The sequence below is a fragment of the Tamandua tetradactyla genome, chromosome 9 (assembly GCF_023851605.1).
Source record: "Tamandua tetradactyla isolate mTamTet1 chromosome 9, mTamTet1.pri, whole genome shotgun sequence".
In the NCBI taxonomy this organism is placed as follows: Eukaryota; Metazoa; Chordata; class Mammalia; order Pilosa; family Myrmecophagidae; genus Tamandua; species Tamandua tetradactyla.
In genome coordinates, this window is record NC_135335.1 from 15352956 (window position 1) to 15369750 (window position 16795).

General features: G+C 36.2%; 1 protein-coding gene across 2 annotated transcripts in view; it reads right to left on the reverse strand.

The window, feature by feature from the left end:
* The window catches only part of PATL1 (PAT1 homolog 1, processing body mRNA decay factor), a 50150-nt gene that overhangs the window by 16211 nt on the left and 17144 nt on the right, over positions 1–16795 (reverse strand). For both annotated transcript variants that reach the window (XM_077116119.1, XM_077116120.1), the window contains exons 5-13: positions 14005–14199; positions 12971–13072; positions 11603–11692; positions 11168–11388; positions 8180–8269; positions 5937–6117; positions 2320–2443; positions 1755–1852; positions 1125–1184 (exon numbers count right to left, since the gene is read on the reverse strand). In XM_077116119.1, coding sequence (XP_076972234.1) covers positions 1125–1184; positions 1755–1852; positions 2320–2443; positions 5937–6117; positions 8180–8269; positions 11168–11388; positions 11603–11692; positions 12971–13072; positions 14005–14199 — 1161 coding nt within the window. The remainder of the gene's footprint in view (positions 1–1124; positions 1185–1754; positions 1853–2319; positions 2444–5936; positions 6118–8179; positions 8270–11167; positions 11389–11602; positions 11693–12970; positions 13073–14004; positions 14200–16795) is intronic.

Sequence of the window (16795 nt, forward strand, 5' to 3'; positions counted from 1 at the left end):
GAGTGAGACACAGACAAGCCAGGGAACGCAAGATCAGGAGTATTAGGTAAACAACTTCACAGTTTAGGACAACCAGACAAAGACAAAAGAGTGCACATTCACTACAATAAGGTTAAGAGAAAAAAAAGGACTCTTTTAAATTCAGAAACATAATAAACTAACTTTTTCCAACACCATTTTTAGTCTTCCCTTGATCTCTAATTCAGAAGGCAGTGGTAGTAAAATGAATACATGCTTCAAGTTTTCCAGCAGCAACAATGGTAGTGCATTTAAAAAAACAATCTGTATCACTGCTACAAGTAAATATCTTATATTTATCAAAGTGCCTTATATTTATCAAACTGGTAATGCTACATTTACTGGGTACCAGGCACTATATATATATATTTAATTATCTGTATTTTTTTTAAATGCAGTTTTATTGAGATATATTCACATACCAAATAGACAATCTGAAGTGTACAATCACTGGCTCACAGTATCATCACACAGTTGGTACCAGGCACTATTTTAAGCACTTTGCATGTACTCATTCTGAATACTCACCCTAACCCATGGAGAAAGAACTATTTTCACCCCATTTTTACAGTTGAAGAAAATGAGGACAGCTAAAAGTTAAATCTTTGCCCCAGGGCACAAATTCAGTTAGAAATGGAAGAGACATGATATGCAGGCTGGTTCCAGAGTCTGTGCTCATTAACCATTATGCTCTGTGGTTATATAACAAACCATCAGTTTATACAGTGTTTCATCATTCTCAATATCAAACTAAGTCCAGCAAATATCTGTAAACTGACTAAGTGATTTAATTAATCCTAGCCACAATAATATAAACTTTTATTAGGCTTAGAAAGTGATCTTATCAAAACACACAGCTATTAACTGAACATTCTGGACAAAGACCTTTTTTACTTCGAACTTTACGAACAGTGTCTTTTTCATGATAACACACCTCAATTCTTTCTAGAATGCTGTGGTATACCATTCTGGCACTAAACAGGAATATATTACTTAATTAAAATCACTGAACACTGACTGACTGCTTGCTCACTGTTCTATTCCTTGGGTACACATACATTTTATGGTTCCTTACTTGAAACTGACCATAGCAACTTAAAACTTACTTTCTCAATTATGACAAGGGTTTTTCTTCTCTTGTCCCGAACCTGCTTTTCTTTTGTCTCCTAAAACAAACAAACAAAAAAGTCTATTTCATTAATTACACTGTCAAAAATAATTTCCTATGGGTGTATCTGAAAATTCATTTCCAGAATACTTTGAGAAGAGAATCCTGACTCTCTTCTCAAAGTTAATAATCTAAATAATAATCTAAAACACTCATGTATTAGGACAAAGTTCATAGAGATGACTGAATCAACCCACATAGAAACTATTAAACTGAATTCATACACAAGCAAAATGTAATTATATAATGTAGTATAGAATGAAAATATCATAGGAAATCTTAAAGCACCAGAAAATGGTAAATTTTTTAAACAGCAAATTGGAGTAAACATGATGCTATTTGCAGCCAGGGTTACCCAGTCCAAGGAATTCAGCCTTGGAAGAGATGAGGGTCTCAGTATCTCATATATCTTGGAAAAGCCAAGACCAGAATGCCAGGACATACCAGTTAGGAAGCTCCAGTTTAAACCACAAATAACTCTATCATTCCTGATTCCATTTTACAACAAGTCCAAAAGAAGTGGTGATGACCAAGACTTTCTTAAGTATACAATTTGGCTAACACTTACATCATCCTCACTCCGAGATGTCACAACAGCATCAATCATTTTTCGGGGATTATTCACACTAGAGACAGTAAGCTTTCCCAAAGAGCCCTCAAACTGCACTGCAAGGACAAAAAAGTTTCCAATAAAATAAAAATCTCAACACTGCAGGCAGACAGATTTTACAGATCATTACATTCTCTATTCTTTACCTACAATCTAGCTATTTATCATAAAATTCTATGCATTATCTAAAGCAATCCTTTATTACAACATAGCCTTCCTCTGTTTTGTTGCTGTAATAATCATCCAGATCTAAAGTATTTCCCCCTTATATATTTTAGGGGTGCCTTATGTATTTGTACAACAAAAATTATGGAATCTCAAATTTGTAAAACCTGTCAAACTATTCATTCCATGCTGACACAAAGACTGATCTTTATATTTATTAAGGACAAAGATACCCTGCAAAATCAGTTTCGAACATTGATGAAACTATTTATCTACCCATATGCACAGTTATATAAATTTTATCTTATTGGAAGCATCTCAAATTTCTCTTATCATGGACTGGGGTTAAAAACCTCACCTGGCTTATAGGCATGCTCCAGTTTGGCCACCTGAGGAGTAATGAGCTTGGTGCGCTCCTTTTTTGGGCCATCACCTTGCATTTCTTCAGCAGCTGACAGTTTCTCCAGTTTTTCAAAGTAATTCTATGACATGAGAACATGATTTAAATAGTAACACTAGCATGGAACATGGCTGCATTTACCATTAAAAAAACTGATTTAAAACAGCCACAGCAACATAACTTGAATCTGGAAATATACTGATACCTAATTTTTGTTAGATGGCAACAAGCTTACTTTATTAAAAAATCCCAGCCTTCAAATCAAGTCAGTAACAAGGGCATTTTCTTTAGACGGCCAAAATATATATATATTTTCTTTTACATGGGCAGGCTCCAGGAATCGAACCTGGGTCTCTGGTATGGCAGGCGAGAACTCTACCTGTTGAGCCACTGTGGCCCGCCTCCAATATTCTTTATTTTATTTTTAAAAATATTTTTATTGACAAATCTTCACACACATACATTCCATACATGGTGCACAATCAGTGGCTCCCAATATCACCACATAGTTGTGTATTCATCACCATGATCATTTTTTAGAACATTTGCATCACTCCAGAAAAAGAAATAAAAATTCATACATAACTAAAAGACAAATACTGTATGGTCCCAATGATGTGAATCGACACTCGAGAATAAACTTGGAATATGTCATTGGTAACAGAGTTCAGCAGGAGTTAGAAACAGGGTAAGATAATGGGTAATTGGAGCTGATGGAATACAGACGGTGCAATAGGACTAGATACAAAAACTCAAAAATGGACAGCACAATAATACCTAATTGTAAAGTAATCATGTTAAAATACTGAACGAAGCTGCATCCGAGCTATAGGTTCTTGTTTTGTTTTGTTTTGTTTGTTTTGTTCTTATTATTATTACTTTTATTTTTTTCTCTATATTAACATTCTATATTTTTTTCTGTTATACTGCTAGTTCTTCTAAACCGATGCAAATGTACTAAGAAACGATGATCATGCATCTATGTGATGATGTTAAGAATTACTGATTGCATATGTAGAATGGTATGATGTCTAAAAAAAAAAAAAAAAATGGTCAGCACAATACTGCCTAATTGTAATGTAATTATGTTGGAACGCTGAATGAAGCTGCATCTGATCTATAGTTTTTTTTTGTTTTTTTTTCTTTCTCTTATATATTTTTGTACTTTTTATTTTTATTTGTGTTTTCTCTGTGTTATCACTTTATTTCTTTTTCTGTTGTGCTATTTCTTTCTCTAAATCGATGCATATGTACTGAGAAATGATGACCATACACCTATGTGATGATATTAAGAATTACTGATTGCATTTGTAGAATGGATTGATTTCTAATGTTGTGTTAGTTATTTTTTTTAATTAATAAAAAAAAAAAAGTAAAAAAAAAAATTCATACATACCATACCCCTTACCCCTTTCTCTCACTGACCACTAGTATTTCCACCTGCCCAATTAAATTTACTTCTTATCCCCCTATTATTCATTTATTTTTTAATCCATATGTTTATACTCATCTGTCCATACCCTGGGTAAAAGGAGCATCAGACACAAGGTTTTCACAATCACACAGTCACATTATAAATGTTATAACTTTATACAACTGCTTCAACAATCAAGGCTACTAGAACACACCCCAACAGTTTCAGGTTCTTTCCTCCAGCCACTCCAATACACCATAAACTAAAATATCTATATTATGTGTAAGAATGACCTCCCGCATAACCTCTTGATTGTTTGAAATCTCTCAGCCATTGAAACTTTATTTTGTCTCATTTCTCTTTTCCCCCTTTTGGTCAAGAAGGTTTTCTCAATCCCTTGATGCCAGGTCCCGGCTTATTCCGGGAGTTATGTCCCATGTTTCCAGTGAGACATCCCTGGGAGTCATGCCCCTTGTAGGAGAGAGGATAGTTAGTTCACCTGCCAAATTGGCTTAGAGAGAGAGGGCACATCTGAGCAACAAAAGAGATTCTGTAGGGGTGACCCTTAGGCCTAATTTTAAGTTGGCTTAGCCTATCTTTTGCAGGAATAAGTTTCATAGGGGTGAACCTCAAAATTGAGGGCTCAGCCAATTGATTTCGGTGTCCCCACTGCTTGTGAGAATATCAGAAATTCTCCAAATGGGGAAGCTGAATATTTTCTCATTTCTCCCCAGTCCCCAAGGGGACTGTGCTGGTTTCAAGAAGTATGCCCCCCAGAAAAGCCATGTTTTAATCAAAACCCCATTTCATAAAGGTAGAATAATCCCTATTCATAAAGGTAGAATAATCCCTATTCAATACTGTAAGTTTGAAACCATAATTAGATCATCTCCCTGGATGATGTGATTTAGTCAAGAGTGGTTGTTAAGCTGGATGAGGTGACAACACGTCTCCACCCATTTGGGTGGGTCTTGATTGGTTCATTGGAGTCCTATAAAGAGGAAACATTCTGGAGAATGCGAGATTCAGAGAGAGCAGAACGACATAGCCACGAGATGCAGAGTCCACCAGCCAGCGACTTTTGGAGAAGGAAAACGCCTCCAAGGGAGTTTCATGAAACAGGAAGCCAGGAAAAGAAGCTAGCAGATGACGCCATGTTCACCACGTGCCCTTCCAGATGAGAGAGGAACCCTGACCGTGTTCACCATGTGCCTTTCAAGATGAGACAGAAACCCTAACTGTGTTCGCCATGTTGCCCTTCCACTTGAGAAAGAAACCCTGAACATTATCCGCCTTCTTGAAACAATGTATCTTTCCCTGGATGCCTTAGATTGGACATTTCTATAGACTTGCTTTAATTGGGACATTTTCTTGCCCTAAGAACTGTAAACTAGCAACTCATTAAATCCCACTTTTAAAAAGCCATTCTATTTCTGGTATATTGCATTTCCGCAGCTAGCAAACTAGAACAGGGACTTTGCAAATACCTCTTTCTTCACTGCCCAAATTAGTCTGGAATATACTGGGGCATCACATTAACCTGGACAAACCAACAAAATCTCATGCTCTATTCAAGATTCCAGGTACTTATAGTGTTCAACTAAACTGACCATACAAGGTAAATTAGGTAATGCATTACCCAAAATATAAATTTTGCACCAAATAAACATCTTTCCCTTTGGTTTCACACAGAAGTTCAATTTTAAAATATGGACAATATCATTCTTTACCCTGTATTCTGCTCTACGTTAGTTCTATCCAAATCAGTTTTCTTCATGTCTCTACTCAAAGTCTGATTCCTTTTTCAAGGTTTTAAACAGTTCCTGTATGGGGTACTGCTGACTTTCATAGCTTCAGAGCTCTAATGCTGAGTTTCAGGTGGACTGCCAATATTCTTAATTAAAAGAACCAGATTATGGATGTCAAAGCAATCTGATAACATTAGTATATAGAGAGCCTCTTTATACAAGAAGTAAAATGCATATAAGCAAACCTTTTAGTGAATAAGAGAGGCTCACAAGGTTGAAAAGAGGATGGAATCTGCTTAGTCAGTTCTTATCCACTACTACCTCAAAAGAACATTCTACCAATATGCAAATGACTGCCTTCAGCAGAGCAAGGGGCTCAAGTGTTAGCCTCAAAACTAGCATACAGCATTTACCTGGTAATAAAAATCATCCAGATAGGGATCAGTGCTTTGCAGTTGCATCATCTGGATTTTAGAGACCCAATCCTTTTCTCGCTGCAACATGAGATTGGCATATGGATCCTTGCGGAGATGATCTTGATGACTGCTCCTGTGACCTCCTCTATCTCCTGCCCCATTAAGATTACGATGCTGACTGAAAAATAAATGTGCCACATTCACTCCAAGTGATTATGTTAATTAATTATGCCTTATAACAAAACAGGAGTAAACCAGGGCTAAACAAACAAAAAAAACCATTTCCTTTTGCTCTTGTTATAAAAGGAGTGAAGAAGAATCAAATCTCAACAAAATTTAAGAAGAGCTAAACAATATGTAATTAAGGAGATCAAAGAAAGATTTTAATTCCTATAACATGATAAGTACCTTCATTTATGAACATTCGTATATGCCTTACAATTGCCCTATGAGGTAGGTAGTTTTATTTTCTCCCCTGAAGATAAAAGACTGAGGAGGCCAAAGGAGATCAAATAACTTGTCTAGAGCTGTACACCTGGGGGCAGTGTAAGAGAGCTGAACAGAGATGAATTCGACTCTAGAGGCTATATATTTTTTAACACTGAAAATCATGAAATATTTCAAACACAGAAAAAAGTCCATCAAATACTATAATAAAGATCCATTTATCTACCACCTAGATTTAATGAAAAAAAAAAGTTTTGGTCAAATTTAACTCAGATATTTAAAAAAGCAGTACTACAATAAGAGTGTGTTACATTTGCAGTTGAAGGTCCTCTTTTACCCCAGCATTCATTTCCTGTTTCCCTTTCTTCCTAAGAGAATCAATATTCTGTCTCTGGTATGTATCCTCCCTGAAATGTTTTTATACTTTAATTACTTGTGTGTATCTTTAAATATTATACAGTACTATTTTGTATGCCTGTGAATTTTACATCAATGATCCTACACATATAATTCTGTTCCTTGCTTTTTTTCACTCAACATGTGCTTCATATTTATCCATGTTGATAATTTACCCGGGTATATACCTAAAAATTGAATTGCTAGGATGCAGTATATCATTTTCAACCTTACTATATATTGCCAGATTATCTCTCAAGAGCCTATATACTCCATTCATGCCAACAATGGCAGTATTGAGACACTTCAAGTTTTCCTATCTGATAGTATAAAATGGTTATCTCATTGTAATCTGCATTTTTTCTGATTACAAGTGAGCTTGAATATCTTTTCAGGTTTATAAGCCACTTGGGCTACCTCTATTCGGAATTCCTGTTTGTGTATGCTGTCTTCTTATGTAGAAGCTTAATATTTTATTTCTTTATTTATTACAATTTTGGGGTAGTTTATTAGATATCAGAGTAACAATCTTTTTGAAACTTTTTTATTATATAACACATATACAAAGCAGAGAAAGCAAAAAAAGCAGCTTAGTGTTTTAATACAGTCAATATATTAATCTTTTCCTTAATGATTTGGTATTTTCTATGTCTTGTTTACAAATCTATACCACCTTCCTTTTCCCTCCTGGAGCATCTCTGAAAGTGCAAAGGAATAATACTTACAGAACCAAAGAAAGGATGAAGAAATCTACAGCTATGTTTAGTTTCCTTATTGTATACAGATAAGTGGCCATAAAATATAACCTGCATGAAAGCAGGGGCTTTATCTGTCTTGTTCTTTTTATCCTAAAACCTATCAAAGTGCTTGGTATACACCTGGGATATATATATTCGCAACTCTTAAGGGTATGATCATCAATTCTAAGTGAATTAGCAATAAATTGCGTGTGTGTATAAATAATATGTAATACATCTTCTGATGAGGATTAAGTAATTACAAGTGAAAAAAAAGAATGATCACTGGCTTCACAAACGCAAGGTTAGTCACATTTCAAAACTGCCTCTAAAGTGAAATGGTAATAAACAAAAGGCAGTTAAGCGTATGGTAAGAATCTGGTAAGGATTAATTATAAAATGTTAACTCAAAATACAAATCAGATCTAAATTTTAATTCAGACTTATGATCTACATAATTATAGTAGTTTGGAAACTTGCTGATAAAATCTTATCATTTAAAGTTAGTGAAAAAATGCTAGTTATGATTTGACTTTACTAGCAAAATAGCTTCCTACTAATTAAATTTACTAATAAAGTAAGAAAAAATCAGTGCACCCTGTTAAACTGGCAACATTAAAAGTTGAATTAAGAAACCACAAAGAAGTAATGAGTACTTACTTTCTATTCTGTTGCTGTCTCTGATGCAAGAGTCGACGGTGCTGTGGGTGAAGGTGGGTTGTGTCTGGTCTAAACATCGAGGCCTGAGATCTAAGGAAAAAAAGGGTCTTAATGATCTGAAATTTTTCATGTTGACAGTACATGTCAAATTCATATAGGCTCACCTAAGGGACCTGGCTCTAAAGCAAAAGACAGTCACATTTTTACATGTCTTCTACAAAGGTCAATTCTCAACTCTTTAGAGTATGAACATCAACTCTGAATGAATTAGCAATAAAACATAAACCATATCTATATTCACATAATATGAAAAAAGAAGTGTAACTTGTTTTCTTTTTGCTCCTAACAATTTATATTAGTCAGAGTTCTCCAAGTAAACAGAAATGACAGGATATATATAGTAAATATTATGAGACACAACTGTGGGGACAGGCAAGTCCAAATTCCACAGGGGAGATCACAAGCTAGGAACTCCAATGAAAGTTTTTGATGAATTCCCTAGGAGAAGCTGGCTGGCTGAAGCAGAGATGGAAATTCTTCCTTCTAATTGCTGAAAACATTATCAGTTTTTTTAAGGTCTTCAAATGATTGGATGGACACATATCTCATTGTTGAAGCTTCCCTGTTAGTTGATTGTAGATCTTATCAGTCATAGATGCAATCAATTTACTGATAATTTAAATACACGAAATATCCTCACAGTTGACAATCAAGCCAGTGCTTGCTTAAACAAACAACTGAATATGATAACCTAGTCAAGTTGACACATGAACTTAACCATCAGAGTTCATCCCTTGTCAATTTGGCATCCATACACATCTCCTTAAACCATAATTAATCTCTAAGTAAGAACAACAGTCATATTTTTGCCCAACAATACTCAACTGTCTTGCATACAACTGGAAATACACTCACTCTTTTTTTCCCAGAAGAAGGTGTAAGTCCTTGGCTAATATTCACTATTAAACCTGATAACCTATCATTTAAATACTATGATATAAAGTTAATACAATTTATGTTATATGCTAAGAGGGTAAGACAGGGAAGAACACAAAGATATTTTCTTTATGTGTATATACCAACACATTCATAACAAAACAAGGAAGACATATTCATAACCATTACAGTCCTCGTTTCTGTAACTGGTCATGTGGTCATAACTTGTATTTATCACCACCTTCTTTCACTATCCATTCCATAGTCTCTTTACTCTCAGCAAGCACCTCAGCTGGTCATGGCTCTCTGCCTGGTGGGGGGGCCCAAACTTTCACTCCTGAAGTGTTTGGGCCACTGGTAGTCTTAACTGGACTGGGATGTTGCAGCTTCCCACTGATTTTAATCACAGCACATGTCAGTACCAAGAGACACTAAGGATTCCAGGCAAACTCTTCTTTATGTCCATTGTGTAATAATAGTCCTGTTTTCCCTCAATTATTAGGATCAAACTCCCCAGCCCGTATAGTAATTCCTCTCTTTTCCTGTTGATTCAGAGACATGAGGAGCCCAAAGTGGTCAGGTGGCAGTATGAACTTCCAGTTCAATGGAATGGTTGTCTCCTGGTGGAAGCGGTCCTCCTTTTTGAAGTAAGTCACGTAGACCGGGAGAGCTTAAGGGTGCAAGGATAGGAAGCAAAACCTTTTTTAGGGGCTCACTAGGAGTGCCAGTGAGTGGTACCACTTCCATTTCTACCCCTTTATTGCTGAATCTATGAAACCTGGTTATAGAAGTAACAGCACCATAGAGTGGAAGCTGATTTAGAGAGAAGCTGATACAGCTACCTGGAGGCATTGTCTCAGCCCTGCAAAGTACTGCCATCCAGCTGGTATCATAACTGAGTCTTCAAAAGGCCATTCTATCATTCTATCAATCCGCTGTTTCAGGATGATGGTAAACATGGTATGACCAGTGAATTCTATGTGCATGTACCCATTCCTGCACTTCATTTGTCATGAAGTTGGTTCCCTGATCAGGACCAATGCTGTATGAATACTATAATAGTATATAAGGCATTCTTTAAGTTCATGGATCACAGTTTTGGCTGAAGTATTGTATGCAGAGTAGGCAAATCTGCATCTGGAGTATGTGTGGGAATGGATATTAGGGGTGTGGGATAATGGTTGAAAGAGCATAAAGTTGGATCAGCTGAACTGATAGGGGTTCAATAAGCAGAGACTTTGAATTCAATATTATAGGTTGCAGAATCAGAAAAGGTTCTAACAGTTTGTTCAGGTTGTGGGCTAAAGCATGGATCAAAAACTGGCTTATGCTACCTGAAGGTGAAATGCCCCAACTGCCTTGGTATAATGTAGATGTGGGGATCCAAATGCTTAGAGATTAGAAAGTTAGAACGGGTTTTTCATGTAAGACTTACTTATAGTAACAATCAGGCCAGTGCTTGCTTGACCAAAAAACTGGACACCATAACCTAGACAACTTGACACATGAACTGAAATTATTACACTATTTAACAGAAGCCTCTAAATAGATTCAATGTGCTCAGTTTCAATTATTTGGGAATGACACAGAAAATATACGATATGTAATAAAACATAATCTTGCTGATGAAGAACTTGATCCATCTTCTTATAAAACCAGAGAATAGAAGCAAGCAACCCAGTTGGTACTGAGATTATCTGCCTTCTCAGCATTTTATATCTCCTGTTCCTTGGCAATTCTTGTTAAATGATAAGCAAGATTTATAGATATACAGTATATGTTTTTGTAAAATGAAATGAAATGAGAACTAACTTTGGAAAAAACAAGAGGCAATTAATTTATAACATGTGAACATATATAGAAAACATGTGACTCAATGAAAATGTTATTCATAAGGAAGCCTGGAATCTGTCAAATATTTCCATGTTTGGCAGCAACTTAAAGATCCAGTAACACTTTCAAATACAAAAAGACTTCCGTATGATAAAACTAAAAGTCAACAATTGACAAACTTAACTGAATGGATGAAATAGTGGTGCTGGTTTTGTATACCTTAGGTTTTGCAGGTGAGGTCCTGGGCCAGAAGGGTGCTGCTGTGGAGGGGGTGGTGTAGTAGGGTGTGGAGCACTGAAGAAGGCACGGAAGCCTGGTGCTGGGGGAAGCATCTGTCCGACTCGCCCTTGCAGCAACTTGGGATTCATGGTAGCAAGTGGACTACCGACAAATCCAGGTACCCGTGCAAACTGGCTGGGAGACATCCGTCCAGGCTGTAACTACAAAGAGGGACAAGATTTAGTTAATCAGCAAGTCCTCTGTTTTTATCCACAGAAAAGTGAATACTGCTTACAAAAATAACTATGTTTGAAAAAAGTAAAGGAAGAAAATGAAAGTAGCAGCAGTGACTGATTAACAGCAAAAAAGCACATGTTGTCTAATGATTGTTAAGAAAATAGGAGGCTCTTTACAGACAGATAATCAAGGCCTTACCTGGGCTCCTCCAAGAAGCTGTGCTCTCTGGAGAGGGCTGAGAACAGGAGGAACACTAGGAGGGAAAGGGTGACCCAGCAAAGAAGAATTCTAAGAAAAAGGAAAAAAAAAAGAAAAAAACCATATTCAGACTATCAAACAGGTAAATCAATATAATAAGAGAACTCAGTAGATATACAAAATAAACTTGAATATAAGAACTCCTCTTAAATTGTAGACAGTGAAGCTCTCCACTGAGGGAATATAACAAAAAGTAATGCTAGAAATTAAGAAGCACTCTGGTCATGTAGCATGAAAAAAGCAAGCAGGAAAATGAGAGACTGAAATAGCAGATGACCAGATGATCACACTAATGCTTAGATTTTTAAAAACACGAAAAAGTTGCAAACTATAACCCATACCAAACTCTGAAATCTGTTCTACAACTAACTGTTGTGATGTGCTTTGAAATTTATTGCTTTTATAGATATGTTATATTTTACAAAAAAGAAAAAAAAGAATTGTATTTCGTAGGATGTTGGCCTGAAGATTGATTTTAAGATCTTTTTTGGTAATTTAAATATGTAAAGTATACAGGAAGTGCTTTTGTTAAGGAAAAAGAGAGTACTTCTCCCCCTAAAGTAAAATTTACTGATCACTGCAGAATGAAAAACAGGAATATGTAGGAAAAATGGATGGATATAGAAAGTTGTAGAAGCCTTGTTGGAAGTGAATTTTATTGGTTGTGGTTAAGGTTAGCTAAGATTTTACAGTTTTATAAGGTTTTTAATAGTTTTCTTATCAGATATATCTTCATGCAAAACAAGAATTTGGTTTTCACTCTGTTAAGGAAACAGTGTTTTCTTGGATTATTTGTTTGCTCTTAGTGAGATGCTATAAAAGGTTTTTAACCATCTGAGATTTCTGCCTAGATGACAAAGATCCTATGTCTTATTAGACCAATATACTTATTGATACGTATGTTGACTATCTCCTTCCTTATTGTTTCAGATAATGCCTCCTCACTTTAAAAAAAACTGTCTTTAAAAAATCATGTTAACTCCTCTATTTACTTTCAAACTTTTATGTCACACAATTGTTTCTTTCTTTTTTTACAGTTACATAAAAGTCACCTTAGATTAAATAAAGAAACCGCCCCCCCCCCCCAAAAAAAATAAAATAGTTGCAGTAAGAGACAACTGTGTAAAAAAAGAAAGAAACAATTGTGTATGATGGTCCAGGTCCTCTGGACATGGGGAACACTAGATCTATAAATTTAAGTACGGAGACTTAAAAAAAAATATGCACAATTTACAAGATGTATGTAAACATCCTGGAAGTGACAGAAAGTACATATTGCCTCTTCCATTAAATTGTGAAGTGACTTACTGGGACACTACAGAGCTGGTTTGGAGACATCCTCTCACCATAGGGAGCAGGATAACGCGGTGGCATTGGCGGCCGAACATGGACAGGCTTCGGACACAGAATCTGTCAGGGCAAACATATATGCAACTACATTCAATGAAGTCAGCTTCTAGTCCACCTACACTCCCTCCCCTCAAGTACTGGTAGAGACACAAAACTCAATGCAAAGCCCTACCTTAAGCAAATTGCTATGGTTATGGGTTCAAATGGGGAACCTTTTGTCACTTCCTCTCACAAATATCAAGCAAAGTTCCAGTTTTAACTGAGGAAGATTTAGCTAATTCTCCAGTTATCCCCACCCTTCCATGCTATCTGAGGGAGATACCAGCAGATATTCTGACTTGCAAATTCTCTCCAAGAGGAAATATTTTGGTAGCAATAAGGGAGAAGGAATGATAAGAAAGCTGGAGGATTAACTAAGTCCTATTCTGAAGCCCCTTTGTGATATGGCCGCCATGCTCAACACTTTTGTGATACACTGTGACTCCACCATTTCATAGAATATTGAGCCTAACTAGGCCATACCAACACCACCCTCCCCCCATACCTTCCAAATTGGCCTTCCTTCAGCTGCTGGTTTCAGGTGGAGGAAAGTCTATGGAACAGGACTGCACAGGCTCTAGGGAAAGCAGGGATATCTTAAAGGTAAAAAGGGATGTGGACAATGCTGCGTTCCCACTCCCCCCAGCTTTCGGTTATCTCTCTGAAAGGTTTTTGGGCAGCCAGCAAAACACTTTAAAAAGGATATGTACACTAACTATGGTTACCTACCCTTTTCCTCCCCCACTTAAAAGGTGGCGACGGCAGCAGCAGCAGCAGCAAAGGGTATTAGGGAATGTGTCTCTTAAATATACTTACTTCTCTAATTGGCTAGTTTTCTTTCTAAACTAATGCCTACCCCAAACTCCCACCCTCCTCCCAGTATCACCAATTTCCCATATGATTTTGCCCAGATTCCCAATATCCTGGGCTGAGTGCCTGTTAATGAGAGATACCTGTTGGTTGAAGCTGGGTACAGCCATCTGCTTAGGTGGGGTGCCTATGGGGACAGCTCTAACAGGAGGGCTTCCAATGACAGGTGAAGTTGACCGCCTTGGTAATGCACGCTCAGAAAGGTCCCGATCATCTTCAGGGCCATGTGGAGGCCTCTGAGGCAAGGCATATTCTAAAACAGACACTGTAGGCATGTCCTAATAGGGGAAATGGTAAAAAGCAAAAAAAGAAAGAAATTAACTTTAAATGTTTTACTAATCACCTAAGATGCTAAAATATCTTGACAAATTATTTTTAAATTTTAATTTTTAGTTTATCTGTAGTAAAATTCATTCTCCCTGGTGTACAGTTCTTTGCGTTTTGATAAATGCAGAGTAATGGGCTCTAACACCACAATTAAGATACAGAAAATTTTCATCACTCCCCCCAAATTCCTTTGTATTGCTCCTTTGTAGTCAATCCTCCTCCCCCCAATCCCAATCACTGACAAATACTGATTTGTTCTCAGTCTCACTAATTTTGCCTAGAAATATACTTTTTATGTTATACAAATTATAAGCCAGTAAGTGTCAATGGTTCCCTTTTAACCTTTTCAAAATGAAGCACAGTTAAGTAAGCATTATCAGAGTCTGAGAAAAGGCACATATCAACAAACATAAGTGCTGGATACAGTAATCAATATAACAAATAACTGGCAAATGAGGAACGCCTATAAGTTTTTCCAGATAGAAAAGGATGACAATAAGAGCTAACTTTATATTTTCACATATTAGAAATTTTATATAAAAAGAAAATGTTCAATGTAAATTAGTTATAAGAGACAAAGAAGGATACTACATATTAATAAAAGGGACAATTCACCAACAAAAAATCATAAATGTGAATGCTCCCAATCAAGGAGCTCCAAAGTACATGAGGTAAACACTGGCAAAACTGAAGGGACAACAGACATTTCAACAATAGTGTTCTGTCTCCTCTATAGACAGAACTAACCAGACACAGAGGATCAAAAAGGAAATAGAGAACTTAAATGATTTGATAAATGAATAGACCTAACAGACATATATATATATAGATCGTTACACCTCAAAACACCAGGATATACATTCTTCTTTAGTGCTCATGTAACGTTCTCCAGGATAGATCATATGCTAGGGCACAAAACAGGTCTTTACCAACCTAAAAAGACTGGAATAATTCAAAGCACTTTCTCTGATCACGATGGAATGAAGCTGGAAATCAATAACAACAAAAGAACCAGAATTTTCCACAAATATATGAAGATTAAACAGCGTATGCTTAAACATCCAGTGGTTTCAAAAAATTGTTACAGAAATCGGTAATTACCTGGAGACGAATGAAAATAAGAATACAACGTATTAGAACTTAAGGGATGCGACAAAGGCACTGCTGACAGGGAAATATATTGCCCTAAATATTAAAACAGAAGAAAGAACAAAAAACAAGGATTTAATGGCTCACCTGGAGAACTACAGAAAGAACAGCAAACTAATCCCAAAGTAAATAGAACAAGAGAAATAGCAAAGATTAAAGCAGAATAAAACTAATTGGAGAACAAAAGAACAATAGAAAGATTCAATAAAACTGGAAGTTGGTTCTTTGAGAAAGTCAATGGACCCCGAGCTAGGCTGATAAAGAAAAAAAAGAGATGATGCAAATAAAACAAAAAAATGAGATGGGGGTCATTACTATGGACCTGAGGAAATAAAACAAATCATAAAAGGATACTATGAACAATTATATGCCAACAAACTACACAACTTAGATCAAAGAGAAAATCCCTAGTACCACACAAACAACCTAGATTTACTCTAGAAGAAATAAAAGACTTCAACAAACCAATTACAAGTAAAGAGAATCAATTAGTCATCAAAAAACCTCTCTACAAAGAAAACCTGAGGGCCAGGTGGCTTCACAGGGAAAGTTTACCAAACATTTCAGGAAGAACTAACAAAGTGAGAAAGGAGTGAGAAAGGGGAAAAAAAGGGGAAAATTCAAATCCTGTAAGTGGGGAATTCTTTTTTTTTATTAATTAAAAAAAAATTAACAACAAACAAATAAAACATTAAGATATCATTCCATTCTACATATATAATCAGTAATTCTTAATATCATCACATAGTTGCATATTCATCATTTCTTAGAACATTTGCATCGATTTAGAAAAAGAAATAAAAAGACAACAGAAAAAGAAATAGAACGATAACAGAGAAAACAAAAAGATTATACATACCATACCCCTTACCCCTCGCTTTCATTTATCACTAGCATTTCAAACTAAATTTATTTTAACATTTGTTCCCCCATTATTTATTTTTATTCTGTATGTTCTACTCCTCTGTTGACATGGTAGATAAAGGGAGCATCAGACACAAAGTTTTCACAATCACAGAGTCACACTGTGAAAGCTATATCATTGTTCAATCATCATCAAGAAACATGGCTACTGGAACACAGCTCTACATTTTCAGGCAGTTCCCTCCAGCCTCTCTACTACATCTTGAACAACAAGGTGATATCTACTTAATGCGTAAGAATAACCTCCAGGATAACCCCTCGACTCTGTTTGGAATCTCTCAGCCATTGACACTTTGTTTCATTTCACTCTTTCCCCTTTTGGTCAAGAAGGTTCTCTCAATCCCTTGATGCTGAGTCTCAGCTCATCTTAGGATTTCTGTCCCACATTGCCAGGAAGGTCCACACCCCTGGGAGTCATGTTCCACGTAGACAGGGGGAGGTTGGTGAGATTGCTTGTTGTGTTGGCTAGAGAGA